The following is a 13774-nucleotide window of genomic DNA, read 5'->3' on the forward strand; positions in this document are numbered from 1 at the left end:
AGTGACTCCTTTCTTGCACCTTGAACCATAGGTGACAAGTTTCAAGTTTTACCTATCTGTCTTTGCTACTGTCATGGATTGTGATTCCCTTAAACCAAACAAAATGTTCATTGTTAGAATAACTCACTGTGAAGGCTTATCTGAATGCATGTACAAAATATATACCACCCTCTTTAGCCTCCCTGCATTCATTTCTGGGTTATAAATGAATATGTTGGGGGACTCTGCTACAAGCTCGGGTAGTAAAGTTTCGATTTCTGATCACAGTTTTATATTCTCTAGTTCCAGACATAATTGTTGTTTTTGTCAGTGTCTGTTTAACTACAAATGCCATTTTTAGTAATAATAATAATAAAAGCAAAATATATGAGCATAAGGAGTCTTTTTTGAAGGCTCATGATTTTCCCCTAATTCTGCTGGTTTTCCCTCCACCCTAATCCCTGTCTTTGGTACAGTTAGGTTCACGTGTCTTTAACACAAATGAGTTATAAGCTTGTGAGACAATGGAAGCCTGCTTTCATAGGACTAAAATTCCTGAAAAGTTTGTGACTTTGGTAAAGCTGATATTTGGTTATCCTTTTGGTACCTGAGTGATCACTTGCTTTTGGTGTCTCCCCGGTGGGCGGTTCCAACGGGTCACATTACCTGCGGAGCGTCGAGGCCTATGACCCTGCGATGAACCACTGGCGTGCTGTGGCCCCCATGGTCACGGCACGAGGCCGTTTTGGCATCGCAGTGGTGGATGACCTCCTGTTTGTGATGGGCGGCTCTGATGACGTCTGGGTTACAACCAAGGTGGAGTGTTACGATGCGGGGACAGGCAGCTGGTTTAGCGCCCAGGACATGAGCAGAGCCAACAGAGACTTCAGCTGCTGCGTAGTGCCTGCGCACCCCCGCATCGTACAGCACGCTGCACCTCGGTAGTCCCATGGCCACCCAGGAGGAGGTAAACCCACCTGCCTGGTGGGTAACCTCAAGTACACCCCCCCTCAAATTCTTTCCCTAAAATGTACAGTGCTTACAGAACACTGGGATACTTTCTTAGTTTTCTAAGAATGCTGCAATGTAACCACACAAAGGAAACATGTTCAGTCTAACAATTATGTGGGAGCTCATGCATATGCAACAGTGTCTCTATAGCTATTTGGTGAATGCTGGGCTGGGAGGCGGGAAGAGACTAGTTGTCTGTCACCAGGAGTCCGAGTATCAGATGATGGACATTTGTTCCTGTCATTTTCTGCTGTTCTTTTCTGAGACCATGATACCAATAGACACTGCTGCACTTTACCATACAGAGACATCTGGAAGCTTGGGAGGGCATCTGTGCTCCTTCAGCCACAGACAGACTGAGGCAGACGACAGGCAGGAGGACTGGAATAACAACAATTTAATTTGTTTTTCATTGATCATTGTTGACACACCACGAAATGTGAACAACGAAACAACATTAAACAATATCGCTGGATGATTAAAATATAAATATATATATAATCAGCTGTGCTATGGAATTTGTGTGTGTGTTTTTTAGCTAAAGGGTTAAACAAACACTTAATTATATTCATCATACCATATATGAGTAACCCAGCCTTTGATCAGTTCCTTCACTCTATTGTTACAGATTTTCAGAAAACTACATCAGGATTATTGTTGTGTTTTGCATTTCATGTAAGATATAAAATCGAATCTGTATGTATGAAGTCAACCACCACACAGCGAATCTCCTCGGGATCCTGGCCGGCGATCCCCCAGGCAAATACACGGTCCAGTTCTACCAATCCATCGGCCATCCATCTGCCACAGCTACAGTAGGTGTTACATGTACATGGGCGTCCCCTTGGCCTGGTCCAGCCGCTTGGGTCCTCAGCAATGAGGATCCTGCGACCCGGATCACCCTCAGGGAAACGTGCCACATGGGTGTAGTGCCCTAACTGACAATCCCTCACAATGCAGGTAATGTGCCCCCATTACCTGGAGATGCATGGCTTCATTGATCAAACTATCAATCCTCACTCAAGTTGGCACATTTGGTCTGAACAAAAAAAATTTGCAGGTGGGGGACGAGATTGATCGTGTAACCCAAAAACACGGAAGAAACAAACACAAAAGCACCAGACTCTCAGGTTGGGGGATGGGTGTTGATATTGGAGTACAAAATTAACACAGATGGAAGATGGACAAGTACTTTTGATTTGTGTCCTATTCTCAGTGTATGACGAATTATAATGGCTGTTTGTTAGCCGTTTGCATACTATCTTATGCGAAAACCGGACGACAGAATTCTGTTGTAGTCTAGCTGACTTAGCAAAAAAAATCCCTTACACTATAAGGATTTTTTTTTTTTTTTATCATTATTTAGGTAAGTCACCTTAGTGTAATTACAGAGTAATGCATTGCTTCCAAACACTGATGTTGTGATAGACTATTCAATTAAATGCTTGTTATACATATAATTCTGAATATTTGATAAATTGGGCATAATTATATGTTTGTTTTAAACATGAAAATGATGCATGCATGTATCAGAGTTTTATAGTGGGTTTCTATTCAGGGGCACTTCTGAAACATTTTGGAGCACCCTCTGCCACTGCCACCGCCCAAGATGAGGAGCCGTCCACCTCCTCAGCCACATATGTGTCTCCACAAATGTCTGATCCCGAGGATGAAGAGCCAATAGCAGCCACTTCAGGTGTGATTGTGCGTTGCCTGAGTGTGTGGGTGTGTCGCAAAATATTTTGCAACGACTGTTCCGCCACGATGAATGCTGTGTATTCAAAATAACTTGTGTATACTAATGCAAATGTATGCTCATAGAAATGCCTGGAGCTCAACCCCCTGAGGATGAGCTCCTGCCTACAAAACCTGCAAACTGGCCTTCAGATATCACTGACAGCATTCGAATACAGCTGGTTTGCAAAGGACCTAGTAAGGTAGCACCTGACTTTGTTTTTCCTAGAAATGAGGGTGATGGAAGAAGTTGCCACCAGCAGTATTTTAAGAAAACACTAGTTAGCGGTGAAAAGATGCCTAAAAGCTGGCTAGTATATTCTGAGAAAAACAACAGCCTTTTTTGCTTTTTTTTGTTTTCTAAAAGACACATCAGTTTAACAAGTTCTGGGCTGATAGATTGGAAGCATGCCAGTTCTCTTCTCACCTCACGTGACAATAGTCCTGAACACCATAACTCCATGAAAGCATGGAAAGAGCTGGTAGTGAGGATTAAAAATGGTGAAACAATTAACAAACAAGAGATGGCACTTCTGCAGGCTGACTCGCTGACTCGTCTCACTGCTATCATTCAATTCTCTCGCAACTACAGGGCAACAGGCTTTGCATCTGCACAAATGTCAGCCAAGGATATGTGTGAGGACACGAACGTAGAGGCTGTTCTACAGCAGAAAAGACAGAGATCTGCAAAGCGGCACTTCTCTCACAAATCATTTGATGAGCCATTGAGTGATGACTTAAAGAAGCTGGAGGTGACCTTTTTTAATGTTGTTGTTGATGCTGCAGTGTCTTCCATCCAAGAGAGATTCACCACATTGGAAAATGTGGGAGAGAAATCTGGAGGACTGACACATTTTCCAAATCTCTCAAATGATGACCTCACTGAACAGTGTAAGACCCTCGGTGCTACTTAGCTTTTTCAGGACCAATCAGACTTGGATGCCGGAGAGCTTGCACAGGAGATTAAGAATTCGTCTGACTTACCATCAAAATCTATGACCTGTCTTGAGCTGCTGAACTTTGTGCATGACAGTGAACTCTCAGAAATATACCCAAATTTGTGCATTGCTCTTAGAATTGCAATTACTCTACCTGTAACTGTGGCTTCAGCAGAGAGGAGCTTTTCAAAGCTGAAACTTGTGAAGACATATCTGAGGTCCACTATGTCTCAGGAACGCCTCACTGGCCTTGCCATCATCAGCATTAATCATGCAATTGCTGGCCAGATTTCATATGACATTATTGATGACTTTGCATCAAGGAAGGCAAGGAAGGTCCTGATTTAGATGACAATTATTTCATATCACTGTGTGTTGTGCGAAGTGCAATCATGTTAATTGTGTCATTTAGGAATGCCTTATTTTAATTGTATCTGCCTTTTATACTTATTCAATATAATAATTTTATATGTATGTCTTATTTTGACTTCTGTGCGTGCTTGTTTTATATTTAAAGTTCTATTTGATGATGAGATGATGATGAGAACCCTTTATTGCTGTTGCAATACACCATGTCACTAGTGACAAGTACCGGCGAGAAACTGGCCATCAACCGACCATACATTTTATATGTATGTCTTATTTTGACTTCTGTGCGTGCTTGTTTTATATTTAAAGTTCTATTTGATGATGAGATGATGATGAGAACCCTTTATTGCTGTTGCAATACACCATGTCACTAGTCACAAGTACCGGCGAGAAACTGGCAATCAACCGACCATACATTTTATATGTATGTCATATTTTGACTTCTGTGTGTGCTTGTTTTATATGTAAAGTTATATTTCTTCCAATTTATATGTTAGTTATTATGTTTGTTTGTGTGTGTATATATCTATATCCAGTTAAATTCAGTATGGTTCGGACAACAGTTTTTTTTACGATAAAATATGTTAATGTACAATCCTTAATATGTCTTGTGTGTGTGTGGGTGGGTAAAAATAATTAATTTACTTTGGGATTTTAGATACAGTAAGATATTATACACAGACCTAAATAATTACATAAACACAATCGTTGCTGTTTCAGTTCTCTTCTACCATTTATATTGTCACAGTGAACTATATCCTAAGATGTACTTGTACAACGTTTGTATATAGTATAGCATGAAAAATAATAATAATAAAAAAACTCAGCCAGAGTGGAATTGTTTATATATATATAAATATATAAAACACTCCTGCGCTCTTGCGTTGTGTACACCCAAAATGACGATTCCACCATACACTGCGGCTAGGCTATATCGAGTGTGATGTTAGCTGCAAAAGACGCAAGCTGATCCCAACTTCACTTTGCTACACGTCCACTGTAAAAGCAGGGCCACAAATAAAACACCACCTACCTCTCTGTGCTCAATTCAAACGGAAAATGTCGCCAAATCCATTCGCCATTTCACTATGTGCTGGCTAGTCATGGCGCGAGCATTAGCGACGGACGCGAACAGCTTCAGCTTATCTTGCCACAATTCAGCTCGACTGTTTAAACTTCAGCGAAACACAACATTCTGTGTTAAGTGAGAATTCTAACGAGAAATAATAATTACTTACATCGTTCAATGGGTGCCCTCGGAATATCTGTCCTGCCGCTACTCCCATCCACCTCTAACTTAACTCGTCCATCTGTGTGGAGGTGCGCAAGAACGATGGGTGCCGCGAAGCTGCAGGAAAACAAACTTAAAAACCTGCACGGAAATATATTAAACTTGGAGGAGTTAGTCGGCAGAAGTGAGGAATTACAAAAAAAAAAAAAAAAAAAAAAACGATTTCTCAAGAAAAGATCATAAAACAGGAAAATGGTCAATAGCTCATGGAGTGATATTGCACACTGTACCTTGATTGTAGCATAACTGCTCTTTATACTACGGGACCGTTGAATGCTTGAATCTGATTGGCTGACGAACGTTCTGAGGTGTGCAATTATTTTCAGATAACCGCACGGCGAACGTAGTTCCAGGCAGCTCTCTTGACCGCATTACAGTTCCATATCACTTCGCATAGTTAACTGTAATAACGGAAATTAGCATACAGTACCTATACAGCACGCAGGACTAACAAAAACAACAACATGACATACGATTTTCCGAAAGTAAATTTTTATATTTACGGTGAATATGAAACTTTCAACAACTGGGCTGCAGCAGTATTAGTTAGCCTAGTGTACCAACTTAAAGGCTACACATGACATTTCTCACTAGCGAGGTAATAACAGCGCTGCATCTTAAAGCAGACTTACAGTTTAGAGACGGTGCTTCAGAACACTGTTGAGGGACACACAGAGGTAGCCTAATTCATACAAGCTCTCTCTCTCTCTCTGTCTCTCTCGCTCTCTTTCTAATAACTTCATTATTAACTGCATTAGTCTGCTATCAACGGCTCAAGCCTCCATTGCCATCTTTAAAATGACGTTTTGGAACTAGCAAAAGAGTCGTTGGATGAGATGCGGAAGAAATAATCCTACTCACAATAGCGATTTAAGTAGAAAAACCGGACGAATCCCTTGAAATATATCATCTGATCGATGTCTTGCGGTGTGGCAACCGTAGTATAAGCGGAATAATTGACTCCGGACCGTTGAATTATTAGAAAATAATGCACACCCGAGGTGTAACGGCCACTCCGCTTCGCGTCGTGGCCGCATTACCACCTCGGGTGTGCATTATTTTCTAATAATTCAACGGCCCGTCGTCAATTATTCCTTACATAATATATAATCGATTATATGCAATAGTGTTCAGGATTTGGGTGAAGTATACTGTACACAGCACAATAATCATTGTGATAATTCCACACTTGCTGCAATATGTTTTCATGACTGTATTGGGGATATTTGCGGTCCGAAAAATACGTCCACCTTGTGCTAAATGTGGACCAAAACAGACGGACTACGCAGCCCAATTTTCAAGGACCATTTTTGTTCTAAATAAAGGCCACAACGGGCCGACCAGATTTAGCCCATAAAATAATGTCCTGTGGACATTTGTTGCTCAGTGGCTTATGTTTAAGGTGGAAACTAGGGAATAAGATACGAACTTTAGCCTCGTTCCTGACAGTCATGTAAAGGACCTTTTTTGTTTTTCATTTTTAGAAACGTAGCCGAGGAGAAAAAATATGAAAACATTTTTTTATTAATTAAGGAACTATTTTATTTTTTTCGGGAATTCGTGATTTGACAATTCACACATAATACAAAACGTAAATGCTAAGATAAGCACGGTATACATTTTTCAAAAGTGATGTTAAAAACATTTAACTTATTCTTCTTGTACAGCTGATTGCGCATAGAAAATATTTCTCCCCCAATCAATTTCGAATCTCAAATATAGATTTAAAAATAAACGTTACTGTATCTTAGAACACTGTGACGCAAAAGTGCGGTTTTTGCGTATTAGAACGTATGTACACGTCATTTCGACTGGTATAAAAAGGAGAAAGAGACGAGACATCCACATTTTTGAATAATGATGGCACACGACATGGAGCGAGTACTGATGTCCCCGGCTTTCGAAGTGTTCAACAAGCTTCGGCTCGCAGGGCAGCTTTGTGACGTGGTCCTCATCGCAGACGGTGTTCAATTCAACGCCCATAGAGTGATTCTGTGTGGCTGTAGCTCCTACTTCCAGTAAGTAGCTGTGACCCATATATGAAGATGCGAAAACAGCAAGGAGTCAGTTTTTATCTCTCGTTAGCAATGACTTCTCCTTGGCAATAAGGCTCTAGCATGACAGAAAGTTTATATTAATGTACATTATATTAAATTATATTAATGTAGGTCAGTGCTGATCAGAAATATTTTTAAGTATACAGTACCACCTTAACGTTTAACATATAATAATAATAATAATAATAATAATAATAATAATAATAATAATGGTATAAATATATAAAAAGGGGACCATGTCCATCAGGCAAAAACAAAGTATTCCGGGGCACTTGCCCACCAGCCCAAGTGAAAAATATTAAAGGGGGAGCTAATGTTGGAAAAATAAGAGTTAAAGCCCCTGGTCCCTAGTTCTTAGATGCCTATGTGATCATCTGTAGCAGGGCGTCCTTATCTCTGGTTTATTTCCATTTGGGGGTCCCTGGTTCAGAAGATTTAGAAAACCCCTTATTTAACTTTGCCTGCAAAACCCATATTTATTAGATGAGTCACTTCTGGATTGTTTTCAGGACTCTGTTCGCCAGTGACTGGAGTGATTCAGGAAAGCGGGAGTACCAACTCCCAGGCATTTCCCCAGAAACATTGAGGCAGGTCATGGAGTACGCCTACACGTACTCTGTGGTCATCACAGCTGACAATGTGGAGAACCTCCTGGCAGCTGCTGAGCATCTTAGTGTCCTGGGCATCGTGCAGCGCTGCTGTGACTTCCTGCATGAGCATCTCTGCCTTGACAACTGTGTTGGGCTTGTCAAAATCGGAGATGTCTACTGCCTCAAGGAGCTGCACCAGTCTGCATTCAAATTCCTCCTGAAGAACTTCAAGGAGGTTGCCATCAACTCAAACGAGTTCCTAGAACTCACGCTCGAAGAACTTTGTGACATCATGGAGCGGGATGAACTGAATGTCAGAGAAGAGGATGTGGTGTTTCACGCCATCCTCCGGTGGATCGAGCACGAGCCTGCCACCCGAGAGGCCCACATTTCAGTTCTGTTGCCCAAGGTGAGTATAGTTATACTATGTTCGCATTGACTTGTGTATATAACAATAGAATGCTCATTGAGTGAAGTCCTTATTACTGTAGCTAGAGACTGAACCTCCATTTTCATGTCCCATAAGTCTACAACCAAGGCTTCCAGGTATTACACCTGGGAGGAGAGTGTAACAAATAATGGAAAACAACACACTCAAATGTCTTACATGAAATAAGTGTTAGCTGACACATCTGAGACTTTCTATGTAAATGGCTTCAGCTAAAGAAATTAAAATTTGCACTTACTGCTGAATCCTTAATGTTAGGAATTGCTCATCTCCAGAGATTCACAGAAAGCACTAAGGAACTCATGGGAATTCTCTCATTCTTGTTTCCTGTGTAGGTTCGCATGGCTCGTATGGATCCAGAATATTTCATGAAGATCGTCAAAAACAACGATCTAGTGAAGGCCAATGCGGCGTGCAGGCGAATTATCAGTGATGTCATGAAGGTCATCTATGATCTTGATGATGAAAGTCCACTCTCTGACTTTGAGAACCCGCTGATCCGCCCACGCTTGCCCTCTGACGTTTTGCTGGCTATCGGTGGATGGAACATGGGCACTACTAACTGCATAGATGCGTATGACACACGGGCCGACCGCTGGGTGGATATCACGCAGGAGGAGCAGAGCAACCTAGCTGGTCATGGCACGGTGTACCATGATGGATTTGTGTACTGCATTGGGGGGTTTGATGGCCAAAACCTCATTAATACCGTGCGCAGATATGACCCGATAACACGAGCATGGCAGCAGATGGCCCCCATGCACTGGCATCGCTGTAATGTTAGTGTGGTTGTGCTCGATGGGTTCATCTACGCCATGGGTGGCCATATTGGTTTCAGGCCCCTCAACAAAGTTGAGCGCTACAACCCAATAACCAACGAATGGACCCAGATCGAGCCCATGAATGAGAGGAGAAGCGATGCCAGTGCCACCACCCTGAATGGCAAGGTAGGGTAATGGGAGGGCGTCTGACTGTGTTTACCCTCATCTTCCCCTTGAAATTGAGTATTTTACACAGTCATGAGTTCTCTTTCTCTTCAGATTGCTGATTTTAATCCATAATTACTATGTTCAATAAATTTAAGTATTTGCATAAATGCATTATTGGGCTCCATTAGGGGCACATTGGGTAGTGCTGTGGTGTCATATCCAAGACTTGTGAGATAGATGAAATGGTGTTCCCATGTCAGGTTTCCTTTATTCTGTTCCTGGGGGAGCAGAATTCAAAACTCTTTGCAGATTTCCCTTTTCAAACAGCCATACTAAACCTGAAAATTAGCTGATTATGGTGTGTTTGAGAAGGGAAATCTGCAAACTGTGTTCCTCCAGGACCGGAACTGGGGAACCCTGTCATACACTATGCATAGCATATACTTTTATTTTTGAGTCACAATGAACTTCATCTGTAACCTCCAAACCCCAGTCATATACAGTATAACGGTGTTCACAGTTAAATTGTTTTTCATAGATATACATCTGTGGGGGCCACAGTGGAACAGAGAGCCTTTCTACAGTGGAGTGCTTTGACCCCCTCACTAATGAATGGAGCTTGATCACTCCAATGAGCACTCCCCGTCACAGCCTTGGAGTCACGGCGTATAAAGGGAAGATCTATGCGGTGAGTGATTCCTTTCTGTGTCAAATCTCACATTTTACCTGTAAGACTCATGGTTTTTTTGTCTTTGCTGCTGTGTCTTTCATTGTGATACATTTAAACCAAACAAAACAGTTAAATGCCAGAAATTTTCTCTAGTTCCAGATATAATTGGTCAGATTGTTGTTTTTTTCAGTGTCTGATTAGCTTCAAGTGTTCGTTTTAAGTAATAACAATAAAAAGCGAAATATATTAGCATAAGGAGTCATTTTTGATGGCTCACAGTTTTCACCGAATCATACAAGTTTTCTGTTGCCCAAATCCATGTTTTCATTGCATATAGGTTGACATGTGTATATAAGCTTGTGTCATTTATAGACAATGGGAGGTTCTAAGGAGCCTGCTTTCATAGGGTGAAAATTGCTTAAGAGTTCATGACTTTGGGAAAGTTGATGTTTGCCCATCCTTTTGGCAAGCAAGTGATAATGAATCTTTGGCATCTCTCAGGTGGGCGGTATCAACAGGCCTGATCACCTGCAGACCATGGAGGTCTATGACCCTACTACAAACCACTGGCATGCTGTGGCCCCCATGTCCACACCACGCTGTGAATTTGGCATCGCAGTGGTGGACGACCTCCTATTTGTGATGGGCGGCCACGATGGGTTTGGGGTAACTAACAAGGTGGAGTGTTATGATGCGGGGACAGGCAGCTGGTTTCGTGCGCAGGACATGAGCAGAGCCAGAAAACACTTCAGCTGCTGCGTAGTGCCTGCGCACCCCCGCATCATAAAATACGCTTCACCTCGTTAGTCCCTGATGGCCACCAAGGAGGAAACCCATCTGCCCACAACAGCATGCCCAGTACGTAACCTCATTTACACCCCCCACCCCGAATTCTTTCCCTATAACATGCAGTGAGTTTCTATAAACACCTCTTTTTTTCCCCAGACTCTGCTTCCTCATTGGAAGGTGTGTTGGTGCGATCGAGGTCTTTGAAGTCAAGGCTGTCCGGAAGTCATTTTCCATGGCCTCGCTAAACTCCTCCCACACCTGAGTTTTTGCCTCGACGACCGCCGAAGCCGCATCCCATCATTTCATCACCGCTGTCCACCAGCGGGTTCGGGGAATGCCGCCACAACAGGCACCAACCACCTTACGGCCACAGCTCCAGTCAGCCGCCTCCACAACGGAGACATGGAACAAGGCCCATTCGGACTCAATGTCCCCTGCGTCCTCCAGGACATGGGAGAAGCTCTGCTGGAGGTCGGAGTTGAATCTTCTCCTGACATTGCATACTTAAAATAAAGTTCTCTTTTTTATATTATCTAGTTTGTGAAAGCGTCATAAATTTCCCATTTTGGATAAATGTTGTTTGAATATACTCCTTCATTCTCGTTTGACGGTTCTCTTCAGAAATTCCGCTGCAACCATTGGTGATTACTAATTAAGCACTAAGGTTTTTCGTAATCAATTGAAATACTGGTTTAGTGCAGCCCCTTCCCCTGGGACCTACAGTAAACATAGCCAGCAACTTGAATTTGGAGATGGGATGTTACCTCTGCATTGATTACAGTATGTACTGTACACAATATTATTATATTGTGGGTGTCAGAGTTTGCGTGTGCGAACGGGCAGGCTGGCAGGAAGGAGGCAGGGAAGGACGAAGCAGGGAGGTAGAATACGGGGAAAACTGGGGTTTTATTAGGGGGAAGACGGCTATGGGCAGAACGGGACATGACAACAGCACTAACATCAATGACGGACATCGGACAGGGCAAGATGTGGACTGATATAGACAAAAGACATGGCGAAACGACAAGGTACAGCTAGGCATGATAGGGGAAGAACACGTGGATAATCAGGGGGCGTGGCACACAACGATCGTATGAGCCGGGCATGACAGTGGGTCTGTGTTCATAGTGGGGTACCGTAGGGTTCAATTTTAGGACCAGTACTGTTCCTAATTTACATTAATGATATTGACACCAATACATACAGTAAACTGGTTACATTTGCAGACGACACCAGGGTGGGTGGCGTAGCAGATATTGATCTAGCAGCGGAGAGGCTACAACGGGATCTGGATTTAATTAGCGACTGGGCTGATACCTGTCAGATGAAATTTAACATACAGTAGATACATGTAAGATAATCATTCAGAGAGCAGAAATATAAAGTACTTGTATTTTATGGGTCCCACTGAAATAAAGGTAGCTGATTATGAGAAAGATCTCGATGTGTATCTTGATGCTTCTATGTCCCACTTTCGCCAGTGTGGGGAAGCAATAAAAAAGGCCAATAGGATGTTGGGTTACAAGTCTAGGTGTGTGGAGTTTAAGACAAGGGAAGTGATGCTACGATTATACACTGCTCAAAAAAATTTAAGGAACACTTTTTAATTAGAGTATAGCATCAAGTCTATTAAACTTCTGGGATATTGATCTGGTCAGTTCAGTAGCGGAGGGGGTGGTTAATCAGTTTCAGCTGCTTTGGTGTTAATGAAATTATGAACAGGTGAACTAGAGGGGTAACAATGGGACGACCCCCAAAACAGGAATGGTTTAACAGGTGGAGGCCACTGGCATTTTCCCCTCCTCATCTTTTCTGACGGTTTTTTCACTAGTTTTGCATTTGGCGACGGTCAGTGTCACTACTGGTAGCATGAGGCAATACCTGGAGCCTTCAGAGGTTGCACAGGTAGTCCAACTCCTCCAGGATGGTGCACCAATACGTGCCATTGCCAGAAAGTTTGCTGTGTCTCCCAGCACAGTCTCAAGGGCATGGAGGACATTCCAGGAGACAGGCAGATACTCAAGGAGAGCTGGACAGGGCCGTAGAAGGTCCTTAATCCATCAATAGAACCGGTATTGGCTCCTTTGTGCAAGGAGGAACAGGATGAAGCCCTACAAAATGACCTCCAGCAGGCCACTGGTGTGAATGTTTCTGATTGTTTGGTCAGAGACAGACTTCATGAGGGTGGCTTGAGGGTCCAACGTCCTCTAGTGGGTCCTGTGCTCACTGCCCAGCACCATGGAGCTCGATTGGCATTTGCCATAGAATACCAGAATTTGCAGGCCTGCCACTGGCACCCTGTGCTTTTCACAGATGAGAGCAGGTTAATTCTGAGTACATGCAAGGGCTGGACGCACAGGTCATGACAATTATTGTGTTATATTAGTATACTACGGGGTTAGCAAAAATATTTCTGAGCTACAGTTATTAAAGGTACCACCTTAACTTTTGGCATATAATAGCTGTGTAAAAATATTACAAAAAGTGGACCACGTCAATCAGTGGCAAAAATAATATTCGGGGGTACCTGCCCTCTAGTCTAAGTGAAAAATATTTTTAGGGAGCCACTTCTGGAAAAATAAGATTAAAGCCCTTCCTGACCCTAGTTCTTAAGTACCTATGTGATCATCTGTGGCAGGGGGTCCTTAGCTCTGGTCGATATTCATTTGGGGGTCCCTGGACTTAAGTTAGGAAACCCAAAATTATTAAATGAGTCCCGTTGTGGTCCTGTTTTTTATTTTTTGTATGTCTCCTGTTAAAGTTCACTGAGAGTGACAACAAACTGGAGACAAATTCCTTGTGTGATCAGCCAAAAAGCTGATTCTGAGTCACATCTGGATTGTTTTCAGGGCTCTGTTCGCCGGTGACTGGAAGGATTCGGGAAAGCGAGAGTACCAATTCCCAGGAGTTTCCCCAGATACGATGCAGCAGATCATCGAGTACGCCTACACGTACTCTGTGCTCATCAC

At 42.7% G+C, this 13774-nt stretch overlaps 1 protein-coding gene across 3 annotated transcripts; it reads left to right on the plus strand.

Moving 5' to 3' along the window:
* The first annotated feature begins 7129 nt into the window (after window positions 1-7129).
* On the plus strand, window positions 7130-13765 carry LOC125713017 (kelch-like protein 10). Of its 3 annotated transcripts, XM_048983760.1 has the most exons (7): window positions 7130-7340; window positions 7889-8378; window positions 8753-9364; window positions 9885-10034; window positions 10518-10874; window positions 10962-11276; window positions 13655-13765. In XM_048983760.1, the coding sequence occupies exons 1-5, from the start codon at window positions 7180-7182 to the stop codon at window positions 10821-10823; spliced, it is 1719 nt and encodes a 572-aa protein (XP_048839717.1). In that variant the 5' UTR covers window positions 7130-7179; the 3' UTR covers window positions 10824-10874; window positions 10962-11276; window positions 13655-13765. The 3 variants fall into 3 exon arrangements, with proteins under 3 accessions (XP_048839717.1, XP_048839716.1, XP_048839718.1); XM_048983759.1 differs by lacking the exon at window positions 13655-13765 and having other exon boundaries at window positions 10962-11337; XM_048983761.1 differs by lacking the exons at window positions 10518-10874; window positions 13655-13765 and having other exon boundaries at window positions 10962-11337.
* The last annotated feature ends 9 nt before the right edge of the window (window positions 13766-13774 follow it).

This window comes from Brienomyrus brachyistius, chromosome 18, assembly GCF_023856365.1.
Source record: "Brienomyrus brachyistius isolate T26 chromosome 18, BBRACH_0.4, whole genome shotgun sequence".
Classification (NCBI taxonomy): Eukaryota; Metazoa; Chordata; class Actinopteri; order Osteoglossiformes; family Mormyridae; genus Brienomyrus; species Brienomyrus brachyistius.